A 20,379-nucleotide genomic window follows, 5' to 3' on the forward strand; every position below is an offset into this window, starting at 1 on the left:
AACAACAACAACAAAAAAAAAGGTAGTAAAATCCACAGCGCCCTCTGCAGTTTGAAAATGATCTACCAGTCAATAAAACACGTTTATTTATTATTTGATAGGAGTCATTTATTTATTCGTTTTTTCCAGCTTTGTTTATTATAGTTTTACGGCCTCTTGCTTTGAGCTGAGCAGGTTCGAGAGGGATCCCCGAGGTGCTGCTCAGGCTCGTTTGCTTCTGCTGATGAAGGTTACAGAGCCGACGGTGATAGTCTGGAGGAAGTAAACAGACAGAAAACACTCTGGTTCATCTTTATAGTAGTTTTTTTTTATTTATTTTTTTTTAAATGAATTGAAGCCACTCACCTCGATCATCTCGTCCCCTTGGATCTCTCGGACAGAGGTGAACTTGTCAGTCTCAGAAATCAGTTTTCCATCCTCCACTCTGACCGTGCACTGGGCAAGAGATAAAGCATCGCATGGGGAAGTTCTTGTCAAACTTTTTTTTTTTTTGTCATAACTGTCTCCGATAACCAAGAAAAAAAACAAAAACATGCCTACTATAAATAAATTGAATAAATTCTAGCAACCAATAACAAATTAACATGCAAAAATAAATAAATGTGCCTTGCTCACCTATATTCTGGAACACTAATACTTAATTTACAAAATGGACTTCACTTTAAAATAAAATAAAAAACAAAAACAGGACAGAGGCCTCAGAGAAAACTTTTTTAAAGTGAATGTTTTGGCCACACAAAACTCAAAGCATGTTTACTTTTTTCTCAGTAATACGTATGAAGATCTTGAATCACCTTCAACTTCCTGCCATCCATCGTCGTCATTTCCGACTCCTTTCCGAGGGTGAATGTGTGGACTTGGGTGCGGATGGGAGTTTTTATTTTGTAGGTGAAGTCTTTGCCGTTCTGCTCGATCACTATCACCGGTTTTACTTTCTTACGCATTTTGACTATCATTTCAGGTGCACCTTGGAGGGACATTTAAAAAAAAAAAAAACAACAACAACACATTATATATACGATGTATGCAAAACAAAATAGGCAAAATAAAAAAATATTCTTACCTATTACTGTCAGAAACTCGTTGAGGTTTTCCTCAGAATAAACTTCCCAGGTGCCGCTGAAGTCCATGTCTGCAGGTTATGTGGTCTGTCGGTTGTTCGCATCACTCGCTGCTGGTCGGCAGGTCGGGGACCTCAAACTCCCTGTTATCATTTCCAGTGAGAGCCGTGATGGGCTGAGCTTTATGTCCTCATTCACAACTTTAAAGACAGGTGCAACACGTACTTAGATTAAATATTATTCTGGTAAAGTGATGTACTTTTCTTTTGTCTTCCAAAGTCCAACGGAAAAAAATAAATAAATCTGAAATCTTTCTTTTAGACTAGAATAAAAGCTTCTTTTCATTTGACACATATTCATGACTTATAACACATTTTTTTTTTATTCTTGCAAAATATACAAAATAATTACAACCAGTAAACACACACGAAGCGAAACATTTTAAGGCAAACGTGCGGGCAGAAAAAGCTCAGGCAGCTGTGAAGTGAAGTGAAGTGAAGTGAAAAGGCGCTTCAGTCTCTGTAAATAAAAGTCATGCTCAGTAAGCAGGAACACACACAGACACACACACACACACACACACACACACACACACACACACACACACACACACACACACACACACACACACACACACACACACACACACACACACACAGACACAGACACACACACACACACACACACACACACACACACACACACACACACACACACACACACACACACACACACACACACACAGCTTTGTTTCCAAAAATGCTGAAATAAAACTGCATTTTCTGACAAAGTCAACAAATAAAGCTGAAAACACTTCAGTCACATTATTGGTAAATAGCAAGTGGAGCACGTGTTACACGTAAATACGTATTTTCCTTCAACAGCTGGGCCGCTGCAGTCCCTGAGAAAACACTGACGTTTGACACAAACAATTATCTCTTTATTCTGAATTTTTTTTTTAAGATACTTTAACATCCTCGGATCAGATTTGTGGTGTTGTTTTTTTTTACTTCAAGAGTCTCGTGTTGTATTTTTTTTTTTTTTTTTTATCTCCACAAATGTCGACTTTTTGAGGCTGATATCCATTTTTAATACTTCAAAAAGGATATATGTTGGTCGACATTGATATTAATTTTTTTGGGGACTTTTTTTTTTAACATTTACATAAATATTTAAGGCTGATATTCCTTATATATATATATTTTTTTTTTTTAAAGGTTTTGACCAAGATATGCAGATAACAGGACATTTTACAGTTAAATAAAAACCTCGCAGCCATTTCAGCAGCTGTGAGGTTTTACTTTGGCACGGCTAAATGCTAACATGCTGGCATTTTTTTGAGGCTGATATCCATTTAAAACTGTCTGATGGGAATGTGTTCAGTTCAGCAGGTCATTGGACAGACTGATAGTTTGACCTGAAGATGGCGCTACACGATGAGTTTGTACTGTTATGGCTTAAGTCATCACAGTTCTTGCCTAAAGCAATAATAAATAAAAATTTCATGACAATCCATCCAATTGTTTGAGATATTTCACAAAAAAAAAAAAAAAAAAAAAGAGAAATGTGAACCCTTAGGTGGCGCTAGAGGAACAGTATATAAATATTCCATATATTGGTGATAAACACTGATCGGTCACATTAAAATTCCTGATAAATCAATCATAAAGTACAACTGCCCTTCACACCGATCATAATGTTCAGTTTTATTTCATCTGACTGAGAGTTGTTGATTTATTTTAATGATAATTTTTTGTGGACTGTAATTTATGGTGCTAATGAAATGTACTGGTTGCACTGAGAGGTGTTCCTAATATTTTGTCAACCCAGTTAACTTCAGTAGGAGACAAAATATTAGGAACACTTAAAAAAAAAAAAAAAAGTTCAACAGCATCACAGATTAGTCTCCGAAATGACCATTGAAATAAATAAATTTGTCTTTCAATCAGATTAAATAACAGCGTTATAATCCCTGTGCAGGCAGGATTTATCACTGAGGTCGTTATATTGTACTAAATGCATCACCAGTCAGTGGTTTTAATGTTGTGGTTAATAAGTGTGGCTCTACTTCATCGGGTTCCTCTTTATTCTGTGCTCTGAGGGTGTAAACTCCACCCATCTGGTGCTTCAAGTTTGTTAAAACAAGTGCTCTCTCTCTTTTTTTTCCTGCACGTTAAGATACAAAATGCTGGTAATACTGCAAGTTACATGATAAAAAATATTATTCACTTTTGAAAAGGAGATATCCTGACCAAAAAAAACAATCTTCATTATCTTATATTAAAAAAAAAAAGAAAAAAAAAAAGTAAATTAAATGCCAAACTTTGCTTCAGCTCATCTCCATTCAGGAATCTCCACTCGCTGGACACAACAGGTTACATGAGGAGATGATGAAATGGAGAGCTTGTCCTCAGTTTTCAAGTAATAATGTGCTTCATCATGACAGGATTACTACTCCCCCTCCTCCTTCTTCTTTGGTCCCGGGTCACTGAGGAAGCGGGACAGTTTCAGTTGCTCCTCCTGGTCGTCTGGCTCTTTGGCCCTCGGCTCGGCGTCGCCGCCGCTCTGATTGGGCCTCCGGGAGGACTCGCTCATCAGGCTGACGGCGTCGGGGGGGCCGGCATCCGGCCGAGCGGCTCGGCCTGCGGGGCTCTCGCTGTCGTCGTATGTGTAAACTTGGTGCTCTGGAGAATACAAAACGGTGCCGTGACTCATTAGTGATTAAACACCGTCTCCGGGCAGCTGCAGAGTCGTGAGTGCCTTCAGTTCATAACAGGTGGTTAAGCAACAATGTGGGAGCCGATGTGCTGTTTATTGATGTATGACTGATATGTTACACTAATTTAAGCTCATGCTTGAAGTCTTGTTAATACGACTGTATTCGTGTTTGGAACGGGTGACATTGATCCTTCATTTCGTTTGGATGCTCTCTAAACTTAGTTTTGGGGTAACTTTAGGTCAGCCAGTCAAGTGGAGGGCAGAGACACAGTTTTTATGACCTCCCCCGTGTTTTCTCTCCCTCATCAGGGTTTCTCGCTTCCATTTTTATAGTTTGATAACCTGGAAAATGGACAATTGTTTTGCACCAATTACTTTTGTTTTGAAGTAAACGGTTAAATTTCACCGGGACTGCAAAAACATACAGGGGAATAAAAAAAAAAAAACAACTATCAATATTAAACTGGATATTAACGTTGCTTTCTTTGTGTATTACTCAGCTTTCTATATTTCCTTTTATTAATAATTAACTTAATAAGATTACAATTATTCTGCCATGTAAAGTCTGACACCATATGAACCAACGTTTTGCATCAGCTTTACATGAGAGCGTGACTGATCCCTTGAATTAGTTAAAAAAAATAAAAAATAAAAAAATAAATATATATATACATACATACACAGGATAGGACGTTTTACAGCGCTCTCTGGTGGACAAACTTTGTAATGGCAACACTGTTTTGTTCCACCTGACATGTATTTCCATCAAATGAATGAATTAATAATCAACTAATTAATTTGTATTATCTTAGTTTTGTTGTTATCTTGTCACGAAAACTCAGTCTTTGTGTGAATCCCCTCCTGTATTTTGTTCAGGTCCTAAAAAAAAATGTAAAATACGTCCATCTAAAGAAAGAAAATACTTCTCTGCAACTTTGAAGCAGTGAGAAATGACAGAAAACCTTTTATAATGCCGTAGATGATTTGTGGATCTTTAACTGACCTGGTTCAAACCAGACTTTTCTCACGGGGGGCGTCTCCTGGCGGTTTGCAGGGACGGTGAGGTAGTGACTCATCTGTCGGAGAGACGTGACAGAGTGGAAGAAAGGATTTCATTTCACACCTGATACCGTACAAATCAGAAAGTCGTAATTTTGACATTTAAGATACGCAGAACTGTCAACCGCTGCAGGCGCTATTACTACTACTAGGAAGATATTTGAAACATTATCTGCCATGCAGCAAAATCACAGACGCGCTGAATTTGTGTGAATCAGCAGGTCAACGAGTACAAACATAACGCCAGAGTCATGAATAATTATCTGCAGCAACCAGATGGTCTGAAGAGATAGAAGACACTGAGACAACCTGAAGAATCTGTAATATCTCACGTACTCCCGTCTGTTCAACGTTTCTGTTTCAACATAAATTGCAGAGGTTCCTGGGAAACCATCGGCCTTAAAAGGTTTGTTTTTCCTCGGAGCAATTTTGCTGTAATGGATTGATTTTGTCCACTCGAATCTACGAGGGTGAATCGAACACCTGTTCCGAAGCACAGTGACGTGCATCGAGGAGATGGAAGCCGTAACCTTCTTGAGAACAAGGCTCAAAGCTTGAACTCGTCTCGGCAGAAAAAAACCAAAACGAATATTTCAGAGAATCCTACGTGTCCAGTTTTATGAATATTTCCTCTGCTGACAACCAGAATCCGAGTCGGTGCTGAACTCACCCTCCTCTCCATCTCCACCCTCTGCTTCCTGAAGCGAACCTCGCTCACGTTGTCCTCGAACGGGTCGATCAGCAGGTCATGCCGGCTGTAGGAGCGAAGCTGAGGAGCAAAACCAGGAAGGACGGCGTCAGGAAACAACGTTCGATTGAAAATGAAGACCTTTCTACGACCAGGCCTGCAGCACACTTCTCCTCTGCCTCACCACCTCCACAAACCATCTCGAAACCCTCCTCACCCTCTGGCGGGTCTTCTGCAGGTTGCCTCGCAGCATCTTCCTGATCTCCTCCTCACGACTCTTTGAGATGCTCGGCATCGCTCGCCGTCCGGCCCGCTCTCTCGGCTGGATGTTTCTGTCGGGAAACACACGACGAATCATTTCATGCACAGAAACGGGAAACTCACTAATACTAAAAACAACTCATGCTTTCATTGGGGATCTTTCTTGAAGATTTTAATTACCTCAAAGCATAAAAAAAACAAACAAACATGTTTCGGTGTTTTACAACCTTCTGGGTTTCTGATGTCTCAGGTAAAATTATTAAAAAATAAAACTAATAAGAAAAGTAAGGTAAAATCTGAAAACATAAATATGATTTTGTGCTGTTTCAATAGTTTTGATCCCCCGAACTTCTGATCTACTTCAAAAACATTGTAGGAGCAACGAACAACAAGCCGATTCAACTTTTTGCATTTTTTTTGGACAGGTTTAATTCCTCAGGTGAGTCTCTTTTTTTAAATTTTATTTTCTACCATATAATTTATCTATAAAGGGTTGGTTCACCCAAATAATAAAAGTATTTCTGCCACTATAATCAATAAATCTCCCCGTTAACACGTTAACTATTTCTTTCACAGAAAGTAGTTCCTATAAAACTCTCCAGAGCTCCACCTGAGGACAATCTGACTTTAGGTTAACACTCACTGCATGGAGACGGACGACATAATCGTGGGCAGCTTGGGAGCGCTGCCGCTCTCCACCAGCATCATGGCCTGTTTCATCTCCATCTTGTTGTAGAAGGAGATGAGCTGAGGCTCGGTGGAGCGCTCGCCTGCGATCAGCCACTTCTTCACGTAGGTCTTATTGAAGCGATTCAACCTGGATGCAGCAGAAAAATGCTTCATTAGATGAGTTGATTTTTTTTTTTTTATGTTCCACTCAACACACAATCACCAGACTGGAATACGTGAACATATGAACAGGCAAAATGTACTTGAATATAAAAAGTAAAAGTGCTCAGTGCAGAAAAATGACCAGTGTGTGTGTTATTTTAACACGTATTATATTACTAGATTAATACCAGTGCTGCATTTATGTGCAATGACTCATGTGTAGGGCTTTGGGTCGAGGAGAGGGGCCCAACAAAAATCCCAATTATGTAACGCTCATAGATGCAAAAGACATGTTAATAAAATCCTACTTGTCCTTCCAGTGATGATGTCCATAATGACCACAGATGTCTTCGATTCCTGTCAGGAGATGATCCAGGAACTGAAGGCAAAATGAGTTGGAAGAAAAAAAAAAAAATTATATTGTAATTATGAACAACAAACAAAATACTGTCACCGTCTCCCTCCAACATGTTACCAAGAACTCAAGTTTTTTTTTTTTTTTTTCATTGTCAGTTATCAAAGAAATTAAAGAAAAGAATGACTGAAAATCTCACCTGTGTGTGAATCTCCTCGTTGATCGATCCTTTGCTCTCCTTCTTCCTCTTCACAGCCAGGAGCTCCACCAGAGGTCTGATCGTCATTCCCTGAAGACAAAAACAGCAGTTCTATCAAATTGTTTTATCTCAACAATAAGCAAATACCAAACAAACCCATTACATATAATGAACTGTAGTCAGATTGACATATTACTCAATACAGATGTGTGCAGATGCTGCAACTCCTCTTCATCTCCAGTGGAGATCGTGAGTAACTTTACATGGAGGACCAAACGTCACTCAAATTAATTAAATAAATAAATAAATTGTCAACTTATTTTTTCAGAAAATCATTTATTTGAATCACATCCTAAAATAAATTTTAATCGATTAGCCTGTGAATTACTTTAACATCTTTTAATCTGCATGTTTTAGACGTGTATTTGTGTATATTTTATGGCGTGTTTAAATTTTCCATTATTTAGTTTGTGGTTTTGAGAGGTCTAATACGAATAAACTTTATCATCAACATATCAAAACGATAATACAAAAAAAAAGATGAAATACTAGAACAATTTGTGTTTACTTATTTGACCTTTTTTTTTTTTCTTTCCGATAACTTGATGCAAAGATTTTTGTTTTTTTTACAAATTCAGAACAAGAAAATCAAATGTTCTCACCTGCACGAAGACGGTGAAGAAGATGACGGTGATGATGGCGGTGAGGAACATGGTCTTCATCTCACTGTCGGTCAGCAGGAACCCCAGCGAGAAGGCAATCGCACCTCGCAGGCCACCGTAGGCCACGATGAACTGGTCCTTTTTGGTCAGCTTCACAATACGGAATTTATTGATGATGAACGTGAGGCCGATGACTCCTGAAACCCGCAGAAAATTACGTGAATGGATTTAGAATGGAAGATAATGGCAAAACACAGTTAGTCAAAATGAATGAACTAAAAAAATATATATTTTTTTTAGTAGAAATGAGGAATTTTTGATTCACAAGAACCAGAAAACACATTTAAAAACCAAACTGTTTTTTTCTTTTAATGAAAGAGATTTAGCTCAGTTGAATTAATCACATTTTCATGTTTCATATCATTTCAAAATCTTTTTTTTTTAATGTTCTGATATTTTATTAAACGAGTTTGTTACACCACACAAAATTTGTAACCACGCTATAAGAAGAAATTAAACAAAACTAGTCCGGCTAAAAGCTAACCAGCATAATGGTAACTTGGGAGCTGAGCGCAGCAGCCGCGGACTCTGTGGTCGTATTTGAGATTTTTATGTGGTCAAACTGCTTTTAAATGTTTTAAATTCTTGATTAGTTTGTTGAATTAGTAGAGTAAAATTAGTATTAGTAAAATTAATCAAGAGCTGAAGAGGAAACAATTAATAATCAGCAGAAAAGGCAACAACATCTCTCCTACCATGAACTTTTTTTAAACTCTCTTTGCACATATCAACATTAATATTTACTATTAATAAATAAATGAATTAAATATTAACATTACACTGACTACTTCTGGAGCGTGTTTTTTGTTGGACTGACCCAGGACTCTGGACACCAGACAGAGGACCACCGTGAAGACGACGAAGGTCCAGTTCCAGTCGTGAGGACCGGCTACCGTGGCAACGCCGAGGAAGATGAAGATGAGCGTCTCGCTCACGCTGCTCCACATCTTCAGGAAGTATTTGATGGTGGTGTAGGACTTGTGGGAGACGTTGGCCTCCACATACGGCCGCATGACCACACCGCACGCGATCAAACTGTTCGGGATGGAAAAGAAGCAACGATGAGTTTAACGACACCGAGTGACGTTCGATAACCGCGTCTCCGAGGTTACAGCCGTTACAAATCAGATTATTAAGGTGCCATTTGGCTTGTTCATTTAGTAAATAATAATTTCATAATCACATTTGGGTTTGAGGCTGAATTTGTGGGACGTCTTGTGTTACCGCGCCTTTAAAATGCATTATTTATTTTATATTTTAGCTCTATTAGTGTTTAATTATATGCATTTTATCTGTCCTCTCTTTATATGTGAAACACTTCATCTAATTCTCTTGCTGTAAAACACTTTGCGTTGCATTTCTTGTATGAAAGTTGCGTTACAAATAAAGTTTATTATTATTATTGTTATTATTATTATTATTATTATCTGATGTAAGACTTGTTGTCATACCGTCACATCATCGGCCTTCATTTACAGTCTGACATGTGAACACGGACATTTACAGTTTGTTTAAATGTAAAATTAATTGTTTCTTGACCAAAACCGTTTATGTCATACAAGTGCAAAAATTGGGAGCATCCGCAATATAAATGACAGTCGAAGTTTATGCTATTCTTGTTTTGTAATTAATAACATCACTCTTTTACACTTCAACCTGAAATTCAGGACACAAATGTAAAGTTAAGACTTTTATCTTTCATATAGGTAGGTAGGTTCACTATCAAACAAAAAAACTGGAGTTTACGTTTTTCATTTGAATTAAATCTGATGTTTTCACGTCTGTATTGAGCGTAGATTGATGGGAAGTCAATGTTATCCATTTAAAATGACACCTGCACTGCAAAAATTGTAAAAAAAAACCAAAATAATAATCTGAAAAAGTCTCAATATTTTCTGAATCCGATGTATTCTGGGATCTGAAGTCTGAGTCCGAAGGCTCGTCGACTTACGACATGATGCCCGACAGATGGAAGACCTCGGCGGAGAGGTACGCCATGTAGCTGTAGAGGAACACGAACAGCGGCTCGATGACGCGGGTGTGCGAGGTGAAGCGGGTCGTGAAGGCTCCCAGGATGCCGTAGATGACGCCCACCAAGACGCCTCCCAGAGAAACCACCAGGACGCAGACCACGCCGAGGAGGGCGTCGCTGACGGTAACGGTCCCCGCGTGGGAAAACTCCTTAAACAGGTGATACAGAACCTGAACAGACAAACAGGGCAGAGTGTAAATTATAGTCAGATTACTGATCTGGGGAAGTGAATATTTGGTGTAACCACAAGCAACTCATGGACATCAGGTCAACGACACACCGATTATTGTAGTCACAAGCACAAAATGTGTTGTATTTAATACGTTTTTAATGTTTATCTAAACTTTAACCAGTAAACAACAGCTGTACGCAGTTAAAAACCAAACTGTGGTGACGGCTAATGAAAGAGATTTAACTAAACTGAATTTATCTCATTTTCCCGTTTCATAAAATTCAAAAATATTTGTTATTAAAATGCTCTGATATCTTATTAACTGAGTTTGTTACACCACATATATAAAATAAAAGCTAAGCTGTTTGGTAAAATTCATCAATAGAGCTGAAGGCAAAGCAATGAATATAAAAGTGCCACATTTTCCTCTGAAATGTGGCAGAGTGGGCGTTTAAAGTTGAATAATCTCGACCTGATGGTGTGTGTGTGTGTGTGTGTGTGTGTGTGTGTGTGTGTGTGTGTGTGTGTGTGTGTGTGTGTGTGTGTGTGTGTGTGTGTGTGTGTGTTTGGTTTTCCTTCTGTTTTATATTCTTAAAGTTTTAAAGTTTAATCTTGATAATAAGACTTGAATGCATGACTCCACGTGATGAGCCCCCCCCCCACCCAATGCTCACCACAGTGACGGCGTCGTTGAGGAGCGACTCCCCGAACACGAGGGTGTGCACCAGCTCGTTGATGTGGATCTCCTCGAACACGGCCAGGACGGCCACGGGGTCCACGGCCGAGACGATGGTGCCGAAGAGGAGGCAGGACAGCAGGTCCACGCCGGCCAGGTGGTTCGCCTCGATCTGGCAGACGGTGTACAGCATCCCGCCGATGAAGAAGGCGTTCCACAGCGTGCCCACCACCGCGAACACCAGGATGGTGCCCATGTTCTCCGTGAAGGCCCGGATGGGCAGGAAGTAGCCGGCATCGAGGATGATGGGAGGCAGCAGGTAGAGGAAGAAGAGCTTGGAGTTGAAGACGGGCGGGTTCTCTTCCACGGCTTTGATGATGCCGCCCACCAGCAGGCCGACGAAGATGAGCAGGCAACTCTCTGGGACGATGTGTGACACCGTGGGCATCATGTGAAAACCTGCGGAGATCAGAAGAAGGGTTATAACTGAGAAAACAACTCCATGTTTACTTCGTTTTTCTATTTCCCGTTATTGTAAATTGAAAATATGCGGATTTTGAACGGTTGGTCAGACCAAGATAATACATTTTCAGATGTCACCTTCAACTCTGATTAGACATTTTTATAACTAATAAGTTGATTGACAGAAAAGTAGTCATTTAAGTCAAGATACCAAATATTTGACGATTCCAGCTTTTAAAACTTGAGAGTTGCTGATTTTCTGCTGTAGAAAGTGTAGAAAACTTAAATAAAGTTAAATTTGGGTTTTGGTCATTTGCTCAGACAAAACAAGCAATCGGAAGACATCACCTTTGACATTTCGTTCACTTTTTTTCTACCGTTTTATAGACAAAACAATTACAGTGAACCCTCGTTTATCGCGGGGGTTACGTTCCAAATAGAAACCGTGATAGGTGAAATCCGTGAAGTAGTAACCTTTATTTTTTTTACAATTATTATACAATGAAATACTCCATAATACATTGAAACCAAAGAACAAAACCTTTTTACAGGCCCAAGCATTTGTTTAACAAATAAAAGTACTGTATAAATGTTTTTTTTTATAAATAACTACTGTACTGTAAAATAATAATTTGAATCATCAATACGAACTGAAGGCTTCAAATTGCTGAGATCGGCACCGCCCCACTGCGACCCGAGTCATTGGATTAGAACGGGAGGAAATGAAAAATGATTATGAAAACAAATACAAAGTACAGTAGGACAAATAGTGACTCGTGTATTTCACTGCTCTTCTGACTGAGCCGCTGCATCCTGACTCCGCTCTGCAGCGGTTCTTTCTTCTAAAGCCGGCGGTGCAGGTGTGGTTTTTCGAGAGAAGAACATAGTTATCGGTAGTTGTTGTCGCTCTTTTTTCTTCTGGGCAAAAAGATTCTTATAAACCGACATGCCACCATCGATTATTTTTAATTTGGCAAGCTGTTTTACGTACGTGTACATATTAAACCGCAACGTTATTGACAAACAGGTAGAGAAGAAGCGGAGAGACTGTTTAGCCAATCAGAATGCAGAACACAATGCACGATGCAAATCCGTGAAGCAGCGAGACCGTGAAAGGTGAACCGCGTTATAGCGAGGGGTCACTGTACTTAAATCAAGAAAAGAATTAACAGATTTAATGATAATTATTAGCCGTAGCCCTTATCGCAATCAGATTTTAACAAAAATCATTTGTTTGTGAGTAAAGTACAAGCAGCTGCAACTTTAAACCATTTTTTATTGTTAATCTGCTGAATCTGTTTTTTGTTGTTGTTCAGTCTGTAAAATGCCAGAAAAGTCGCCAAAATCTATCAGTCCAGAAACTAAATATAGTAAATTTAACAATAGCATTAAACTGATAAGAGAAGCAAATCCAATTTTTTTTTATTTTTATTGTTGTTTCATAAAATCATTTGTAGAATTAATCAATTATGTTATTGTTTTTGTTAAATCAATAATTTTGTGGTTCCCAACCTGCAATACGTCTGAGGGGAAACAATGATATATTTTTCTATACATTTTTAAAAATGTAAATATAGAAAATGATGAATTAAATTACTAATAATTATTTCCATAGCAATGTTACACACTGAAAATCCCACATAGATATTTTGTTTATGATCGACCAAGCCCATTACAACCTTTCAAAAAGTCAGTAATGAGCCTTTTAACTCGATCAATAAAGTTTTATTTCTATCTTTACGACAAAGTGTGCCATCTTTTGATTAATCTTTGAATGGCTTCAGGAGAATTATATGTAAATAAAAGGTGGGTAAATTATTTTTTAATCTGAAAAACACAAGAGGAGTCGACTCGTTCCGATGCAGCTCTTTCAGTTTCACGTCATCTCTCAGCTTCAAACGAGGCCTTGACATTCAGTCGCTCGGTCATGTGACGGAGGTCCAGGCCGCTGTAACCAGTGCTTTCTGCAGTTAGTGGTGTTGTGTGAAGCCGTCCCCCCCTTCCCTCCCTCCCATCCCCGACTCTGCACACTGAGATCTTTGTTATCGAGCAGTGCATTAGAACAGGAAGTCGGACCGGCCCTCGCACACACAGCAGCTGGACAAACAGATAAAGACGCTGAAGAGCGGCGCCGTGCTTACTTATCCGATGGAAAACCACAGCGAGAGACTCCTGCAGCCGAACAGAAACATCACGGCCTCGTGTTTAGACGCTCAACATGGTCACAAAAAGTCACAGTGCAACTTTATCTGAGCTGAAACTGCTTCAAAGAAAGGAAAAAAAAAGAGCTAAATGTGATGAAGACTGCAGCTTCACTGAGGACAGAAAGGTCCTGAAATAGTTCAGCTTTGTTTCTCAAACTTTTACTTCAAATTGCTGAAGTTAAAAATAGTCTATGACATTAAAGTCCACAGCAACACTGAGTATAAATACTCAGAGCAGTAAAATACAGCTTCAAAAGAAGCAGTTGTGCAGCATTGTCAAAGCTAAAGGTCACTGCAGAGAGATTAAACATTATAAACATCCAGAGGGATCGATTTCATTTCTTTAATTAATCTAAATCCAAAATCAAATCCTTCAACATTCGCTTTGACAACAGTCAACAGACGCAGGCCGTCTTAAAATAACTGAAGCAGTCTATGGAAACTATTAGCGAATGATAGCTGTGTGTGGTGGGAATATCCCGTCTCCTCTCACACAACCATCTCTGACATGAGAACATGTTCCAAACTCAAATATACAGCAACCGCTTGTTATTTTTTTATGTCTTCTTAGACCACTTTCTTGACAAACTGCTGATTTAATGTCTCAGTTTAGTATATAAAACATCAGAAACAGAGGAATGAAGTTCCCACAGCCCAATACAATGTTTTAAAAATGTCTTCTCTTCATCCAACCAATCATCAGAAAAACTCCAAAAATACATATTAGATCACCCTAAATCACAAAGAAAAGCAGCATATCTGCACATCTGAGCGACAATTGTTTTTAATTGAAAATGACTCAAACAACGACTATGTAATCTAAATAGTCACTGAATGATTTTCCTTGAGTTGTCCACGGCTGCATGAACCTCCTGAGGGCCCCGGTGCCAAAATTTGTAGTTGGGCCCCTAAAAAGCACGTCATGAGAAGTGATACTTAGTTGGTGCCAAATTTCTGAAAACATAACTTGTTTTTCTACGACACCAAAAGCTACAGAAGGTTCCGTAGAGGCTAATCGATTGATTAATAATGAAAATAATTGCTGGTTATTTGCGGTTGTCCTTTGGTTAATGAGACGCTGAAAAAAATGGTAGTAAATGGATGAAAACGAACTTTACAGAAAAGGGAAGTAGCTGATTTTATACTTCAGTGATGCAAACCTGATGCTTTGGGGACCCCTGGAGTTCTGGGGCCCCCCATGCAGCTGGTTATAGGTATTTATTTAAACCGTTTTTATTTGTTTATTTTCGTGTCTTTGCTGTGTTTAGCACTTCTACTCTGTATTTTACATCTTTTTGGAACAGAACTTGTCTGACAAATAAATAAACTTGGACTCAAACTGTTTTCAACTTTCTTGTAAACTGAAAACTGACTCAGCAGGTCAACAACACACAGTTAGGGGGGAGGGGTGCTCCTTCAGCCTGGAGGAGCAGCATCTCCCTCACTGACATCAGATGAGGGCGTGTTGATAAACTCACCAAGTTTCATGAGCAGAGCCAGGAGGATCCACAGAGAGATCTCAAAGGGCTTCCTGACGTAGTCGTAGTTGAAGGCGAGGACGGGGAAAGCCTTCTTATGAGCCGTGGAGTTAGTTTGGTGATGGGGGTTCTCCTGCGTCGACATGGAAGGATTTATCCACGTCTCGTTGCGTTCTGAAACAACACCACCACTCGTGGAGGCAACAGGGTGGAGAACGAGCAATAAAACGCACATTAAGCCCGCGAGTAGCGGACCGAGGCTCCTCCGGGATGGACGGAGCACAGCCATTTTCAGATGGTTGTGATTGCTGCACTGCTGCTGCAGCTCGGCTCTACACGAGATGAAGATGAAGACGACAATATGACGGGAAGCGAGCGTGGTGCGCCACGGAGAGGCGCGCACTTTTACGCACAAACTTTTCCGGCACGCTAAAATTACGCATAGTTGATGGTTTCTGCTGCAGATAAACAAGCTCCCGTCATGAGCAGGATGATGTCATGTCATGTCTCTGGCTCTGACGGCTGAAATGAGTGAAGAGCTGCTGGGTGTTTGACGGGTTGATCCTGGTCCGGTGGTTCCGCCTCAGGCGTGCCTCTCGAGAACTTACATCCATCAGACAACACAGCTGCACCACCGCCTTCTTCTCTCCTCTCTCTTTTTTTTTTTTTTTTGCCAGGCAGCCTGAGTTAAGGCGACATCTACTGGCGCGGAGGACCGGTGCATTTACGACCACCAGACAGGACTGCACTGGAGTTCATCTGGTTTTCAATATCTTCCGGTAATTTGTACTGTAAGCACAATAGTTTCCACTTCCCCAAACTTCACCCAACTTCCACCTATTGTCTCCGGGCAATACAGAATTAATAACATACACCTCAGTTAAAGTGCAACCAAGCGTAGATGGGACTTGACCAAACTTACTATGAGGCCAGATTGTTAACAACTGCACCACCAATTTACACAGACCCATTATCCTTATCACAAATAAACTCTAGTTTGAGTTCGTGAACCAGTTAATACATATTTAATATGGACTAATTATGACTCATTTGACCATTTCAAAAGTGTTTTATTGTCTCTCTTGCAAGGAATCGGCCTACTCTCAAAGTATGACCTTCAAAATCAAACTAAAAGTACAAAATGCCATCAAATTAAAAAGGGAAAAACAACCTAAAGCACATCAAAAACACCTGCTGTAAAAACCTAATGACAGATCAAATAAGGTCATTACACAAGAACTTTTTTGGCCTTCAGAGACAGATTTTTGTTATAGGTTGACGTTAGCAGTTAGCTCATTAGCTCTCTGATACAAACGGGCACATAAATGCCATATGTTTGTGATCATGCACGTTTCCCCGGTGGTGCAGTCTGTGAGTCTCCTTCTCTGCAGGCCTGAAGATCCTCGATTCAAATCAACAAGTACAACTGGTCAACGCTGTTGCAGTGTGTGCACGTGGTTTATTTTCATGTGCTTCTCGTCTTCTACTGCTTGAAATTTGCTCGGACCCCGATTATCACCGCTTTCCACTATATGTATATATATTTCTTCTTTTTGGTTGTTTAAAAGTGCTGTGCACTTTCGGGAGGTCATCACATCCCATTCAGGGCCAAGGCTGTTTGACAAACTCATGACAGGAGAATTGACGAACCTCCTTTGAAAATACAGCCGGTGATGTCAGAGGATTTGGCACGTCGGTCATTCACGGTATCTCATTGAGCCTCACGGTAAAATCCCTTCCCCTGTCCGAGTTTCATTCACATGAATCGCTCCATACAGACTGTGCAGTCGCCCGACACCATCTGTTTCCCCCCCTCCGACTTTTCCCACGTGGATGAAGCCTGAAAACCGGAGACCGCTTTGAAAACATCAGTCTGCACACAGATACTGAAAATGTGACTATTTATTTCAGGATTACGTCAAATTAACAAAATTATGTCAATACAAAGAATCGTTTTATTTGACATTTACAGACTTTTTCTACTAACATCAAACAAAAGAAAAACACCTCTTCCTGTAGCTGCATGATGAATAAAAATACTCTAGATTTAAAAGTTAATTTGAAAACATTAAGGTGCTAAAGTACAATAAGATACAACAAATGACTGAATAAAAGTGTTTTGAAGGAAAAGTGTTAGTCTTTGACTAAAATCAATAAATAAAACAAACTGACATGATTATATAATTATTTCATTACAGATTTTGTGGTTATTTTTTTTTTTATTAAATTTTAAATTGTAGGGTAGTGACAATTGCTGGTAAAAGATTAATTTCATTTAAGCATCAACACTAAACTGTGCAGTCTGCACATAATATGCAAAGTTGTTCAACTACAGGCTCACATGTGTCTGTTTATTACGTTGTGATCGACAAATCCTCCCACTGAACACTTTCCTTCTGGGACACTTCAGATTTTCCTTCAATCAACACATTAAAACGACATTAAACCTCTCGAGCCTTCTCTGACGTCCACGTCCACACACACACACACACACACACACACACACACACACACACACACACACACACACACACACACACACACACACACACACACACACGTCTTGTCACGTACGTCACCAAACTCATCTTCATCGCCGACCTCCATCATTGATCTCTCGGGTGTTTCAGTCGGACCCGCTCCGCCATGCGCCTGGCGCTGTACAGGGACAACCCCATCCCCACCGCGGCCATCGTCATGGCGATGGGGTCGACGAGGCTGCTCGGCGGCTGCACCCGGACCTCGCCGGACACCTGCCTCTGCGGACGGGAACGGACGGACGCACACGGGTGTTACAGCTCCGGCGACTCGCCTCTCTCCTCCCTTTCTCTATCCGCACACTGGGACAGATAACAACGCAGCGACATCACCAAGTTTCTCCAGATATCATGAATGAGATAAACTAAAAAAAACAAAACAAAGACATGCACTACAAAAATCTGCCGCTTTCTGCTTCTGATAAATAAAAAGCTGCGCGGTTGAAGTGGAAGAAAACTTTGGATTGAAGATGTTAATCACATTTCTGCATCACGCAGCTGTGAGCTGGAGTCTGAGAAGGTTATATAACATAACCCTCCTGAGATGAGCTCCGTCAGCTCGTTGTGAAATATTAATTCCCACGTTGTCCATTGCTGTTCTTCATCAATCTGAAGTATCTTTAATAAAAAAAAATAAAAAAAAACTGACATATTAATTCAGTGGATTTCCTTGTTTGTGCTCACAGGAGGCTTCTCCATGAACACATCTTTCCTGAACTAGTTAAATAAAACATGAACGTAGATGTAACAAACCGACCTGGAGGAGACGGAAGTATCCCGGCGTCAGTCGTCCCAGTCTGAGGATCATTTCTGCTGCTGGAGCTTCTCAGACGAGTCGACAAGCGTCCTGCAGGAGAAGAAAACTACAGTCACTCCGACAATAAGTTGAATTAAGACTACACGGTGAAATTAATGACTCCTTAAAACAAACAACACATCCTTGTAACAACTTGGCAGGAAAAAAAAAAAAAGCCTGAAAAGATCAAACTAGCTGGTATTTCACAGAGAAAAACAGAAGAACTCAAAGGAAGGAAAAAAATAAACACACTTTTGTGAATCAAATGTTTTTCTTTCTTATTAACTCATCATGTTGTGACACCTCACTTGTATTAAAAAAGACAAAAAACCTGAGCTTGTTTGTCTGAGGATGTAATGACGGATATTGTACTTTTTATTCAAGTTAATTTGGGGATAATCAGGAATAATTGAGCCACATTAGAGAAGCACATCTTTGCGGAAAAGTAGAATTTGGTAACAAGTACGCAAAAAAAAAAAAAAAAAATCACAGGGATTACAAATTTATTTATCCTTTTCAAAACAGACACTTTCTAACTTTCTCCGGAGATTTTCTTCTCCATTATAAACCATATTTTCACACCTGTGACTTTTAAAATATCATATTATCCTGCAGACTGTTGCTCTTTTAGTCCAATCACAATAAGATCAATGATATTTTGGACACAATTTCTGGAAAATCCAGGCATTTCAATGTATTTAAAAGGTAAAAATAAAACCAGAATTTTACTTTAAATCAACCTTTGTTTAATACTTATCAGCAATCTACTAAATAAACATATGAGAAATGTTATATAGTGCACTATAATATAGTTGTAAGCAGATATATTTATCATGTTTGTTGCTGTATTTGCCTTGTAATCCTCACGTGGGCACCAATAAGTGGAGGCTGATCACATTATATAGTAAAACACAGTTGTAATAAAATAAAATGTGTCTTTTGAGGAAATGTTGTAACTTTAAACCATAAAAACCAAAGGTGACCGGGCCCCTCAGGTATGGAACGACCTGCCAGAGGAGTTTTCTTTAAGTCACTCTTACAAAAGCACTATTTTAGACTCACCTTTTGTTGACTGCATTTTTAATGATTCACTATTATTGTTGTTGTATTTTATCATTATATTTTATACTGTTGCATATTGTGTTTTAAATGTATGTAAAGCGCTTTGTAACTTGTTTTTAAAAAAGCGCTATAGAAATAAAGTTCTTATTATTATTATTATTAACTGATTACTGTACATTAATAAACACTTTAAAAAGTATTTTTACAACAACATTAAAGTGTGCTATGATCCCTTTTATCAAGTGCTTATAAAAGCTGAATAGGTGTGTGTGTGTGTGTGGAGGGGGGGGGGCGTCAAAAGTGAAGTGGTACCCCGAAGGGTAAAAGTTTACTCAGCATCACCAGTCTTTAAGTAAAACAAAGTCTACCTCACAGTTTGAAGTTTCAGGTCCTCGGAGAGTTGACGAGCATCCAGCCGGGATCCAGAAGCAGCAGCAGCGCCCGCAGACTGACCGACAGCATGCGAAGCCCCCTCAGCAGCCTGAACAAACAGCGGCACTGAAGAGGCTCCTGTGTGTGTCTGTCTGTGTGTGTGTCTGTCTGTGTGTGTGTGTGTCCCTGCTCTTTTGTACAGTGTGAGCGTCCCAGGGTGACGGCCTGCAGCGCACAACCACTCACAGAGCTACGCGAAAAAGCGCCGGCCTGTCAGCGATGATTTGGTCATCCAGCCAGTAGGAAACGTGGACGAGAGCAGAGAGAGAGAGAGAGAGGAGAGGAAGAAGAAGTGGCTCTTGTGCAGCATGTTGCACGCTTCAAAGAACATGCGTGTTAATGCGCTGCAGTGACTTACGTAAGCCGAAAAACACAGAAGAGAGAGAAATACTTTTTAACGACTAAAATGGCCATCTGAGGGTTAACGGGGGAGTTGAACTTCACAGGACAAAATCAAAGTGCTGAATTCTCCCGTCTAAAGAGATTGTGATGTTATGTAAGGCCTTTGTTTCCATGATGCCACATTGATTGTTCAAGGTGTCATTGTTCATGTTGCTCCACTGGTTACATGAATGCAGCATGTTGGAGGAAGAACTCAGAGAAACATATGTAAAGATTAAAATTAGAGGCTTGA

The 20,379-nt window shown here is 39.7% G+C and overlaps 2 protein-coding genes and 1 long non-coding RNA gene across 3 annotated transcripts; all 3 read right to left on the reverse strand.

The window, feature by feature from the left end:
• Positions 1 to 126: 126 nt before the first annotated feature.
• Positions 127 to 1,149, reverse strand: LOC138631625 (fatty acid-binding protein 10-A, liver basic-like). The gene is made up of 4 exons (XM_069716682.1): positions 1,064 to 1,149; positions 795 to 967; positions 346 to 435; positions 127 to 252 (listed from the first exon to the last, which is right to left on the reverse strand). The coding sequence occupies exons 1-4, from the start codon at positions 1,128 to 1,130 to the stop codon at positions 202 to 204; spliced, it is 381 nt and encodes a 126-aa protein (XP_069572783.1). The 5' UTR covers positions 1,131 to 1,149; the 3' UTR covers positions 127 to 201.
• A 1,112-nt stretch (positions 1,150 to 2,261) lies between these two features.
• LOC138631623 (Na(+)/H(+) exchanger beta-like) lies at positions 2,262 to 15,554 on the reverse strand. The gene is made up of 12 exons (XM_069716678.1): positions 14,919 to 15,554; positions 10,773 to 11,233; positions 9,846 to 10,096; positions 8,712 to 8,929; positions 7,835 to 8,031; positions 7,173 to 7,262; positions 6,927 to 6,997; positions 6,431 to 6,604; positions 5,744 to 5,858; positions 5,509 to 5,607; positions 4,783 to 4,855; positions 2,262 to 3,745 (listed from the first exon to the last, which is right to left on the reverse strand). Exons 1-12 carry the CDS (start codon positions 15,205 to 15,207, stop codon positions 3,513 to 3,515), a joined length of 2,271 nt encoding a protein of 756 aa, XP_069572779.1. The 5' UTR covers positions 15,208 to 15,554; the 3' UTR covers positions 2,262 to 3,512.
• A 1,251-nt stretch (positions 15,555 to 16,805) lies between these two features.
• Positions 16,806 to 19,781, reverse strand: LOC138631670 (uncharacterized). The gene is made up of 3 exons (XR_011311738.1): positions 19,682 to 19,781; positions 18,213 to 18,302; positions 16,806 to 17,677 (listed from the first exon to the last, which is right to left on the reverse strand). It is a non-coding gene; the product is annotated as an uncharacterized lncRNA (long non-coding RNA).
• Positions 19,782 to 20,379: the final 598 nt, after the last annotated feature.

Source organism: Brachyistius frenatus, unplaced genomic scaffold, assembly GCF_029030835.1.
Source record: "Brachyistius frenatus isolate BFR_SWC_R1_liver_20210118 unplaced genomic scaffold, ASM2903083v1 Contig_162, whole genome shotgun sequence".
NCBI classification, from domain to species: domain Eukaryota; kingdom Metazoa; phylum Chordata; class Actinopteri; family Embiotocidae; genus Brachyistius; species Brachyistius frenatus.

Coding starts and splice junctions, on each gene's coding strand:
- LOC138631625 (XM_069716682.1), bottom strand. CDS start 1,130: ATGGACTTCAGCGGCACCTGGGAAGTTTATTCTGAGGAAAACCTCAAC. Junction 436..794: donor TGGATGGCAGGAAGTTGAAG/GTGATTCAAGAT, acceptor TCTCTTGCCCAG/TGCACGGTCAGAGTGGAGGA. Junction 253..345: donor AAGGGGACGAGATGATCGAG/GTGAGTGGCTTC, acceptor TACTTCCTCCAG/ACTATCACCGTCGGCTCTGT.
- LOC138631623 (XM_069716678.1), bottom strand. CDS start 15,207: ATGGCTGTGCTCCGTCCATCCCGGAGGAGCCTCGGTCCGCTACTCGCG. Junction 6,605..6,926: donor CATCATCACTGGAAGGACAA/GTAGGATTTTAT, acceptor TGCTGCATCCAG/GTTGAATCGCTTCAATAAGA. Junction 3,746..4,782: donor AAAAGTCTGGTTTGAACCAG/GTCAGTTAAAGA, acceptor TGTATTCTCCAG/AGCACCAAGTTTACACATAC.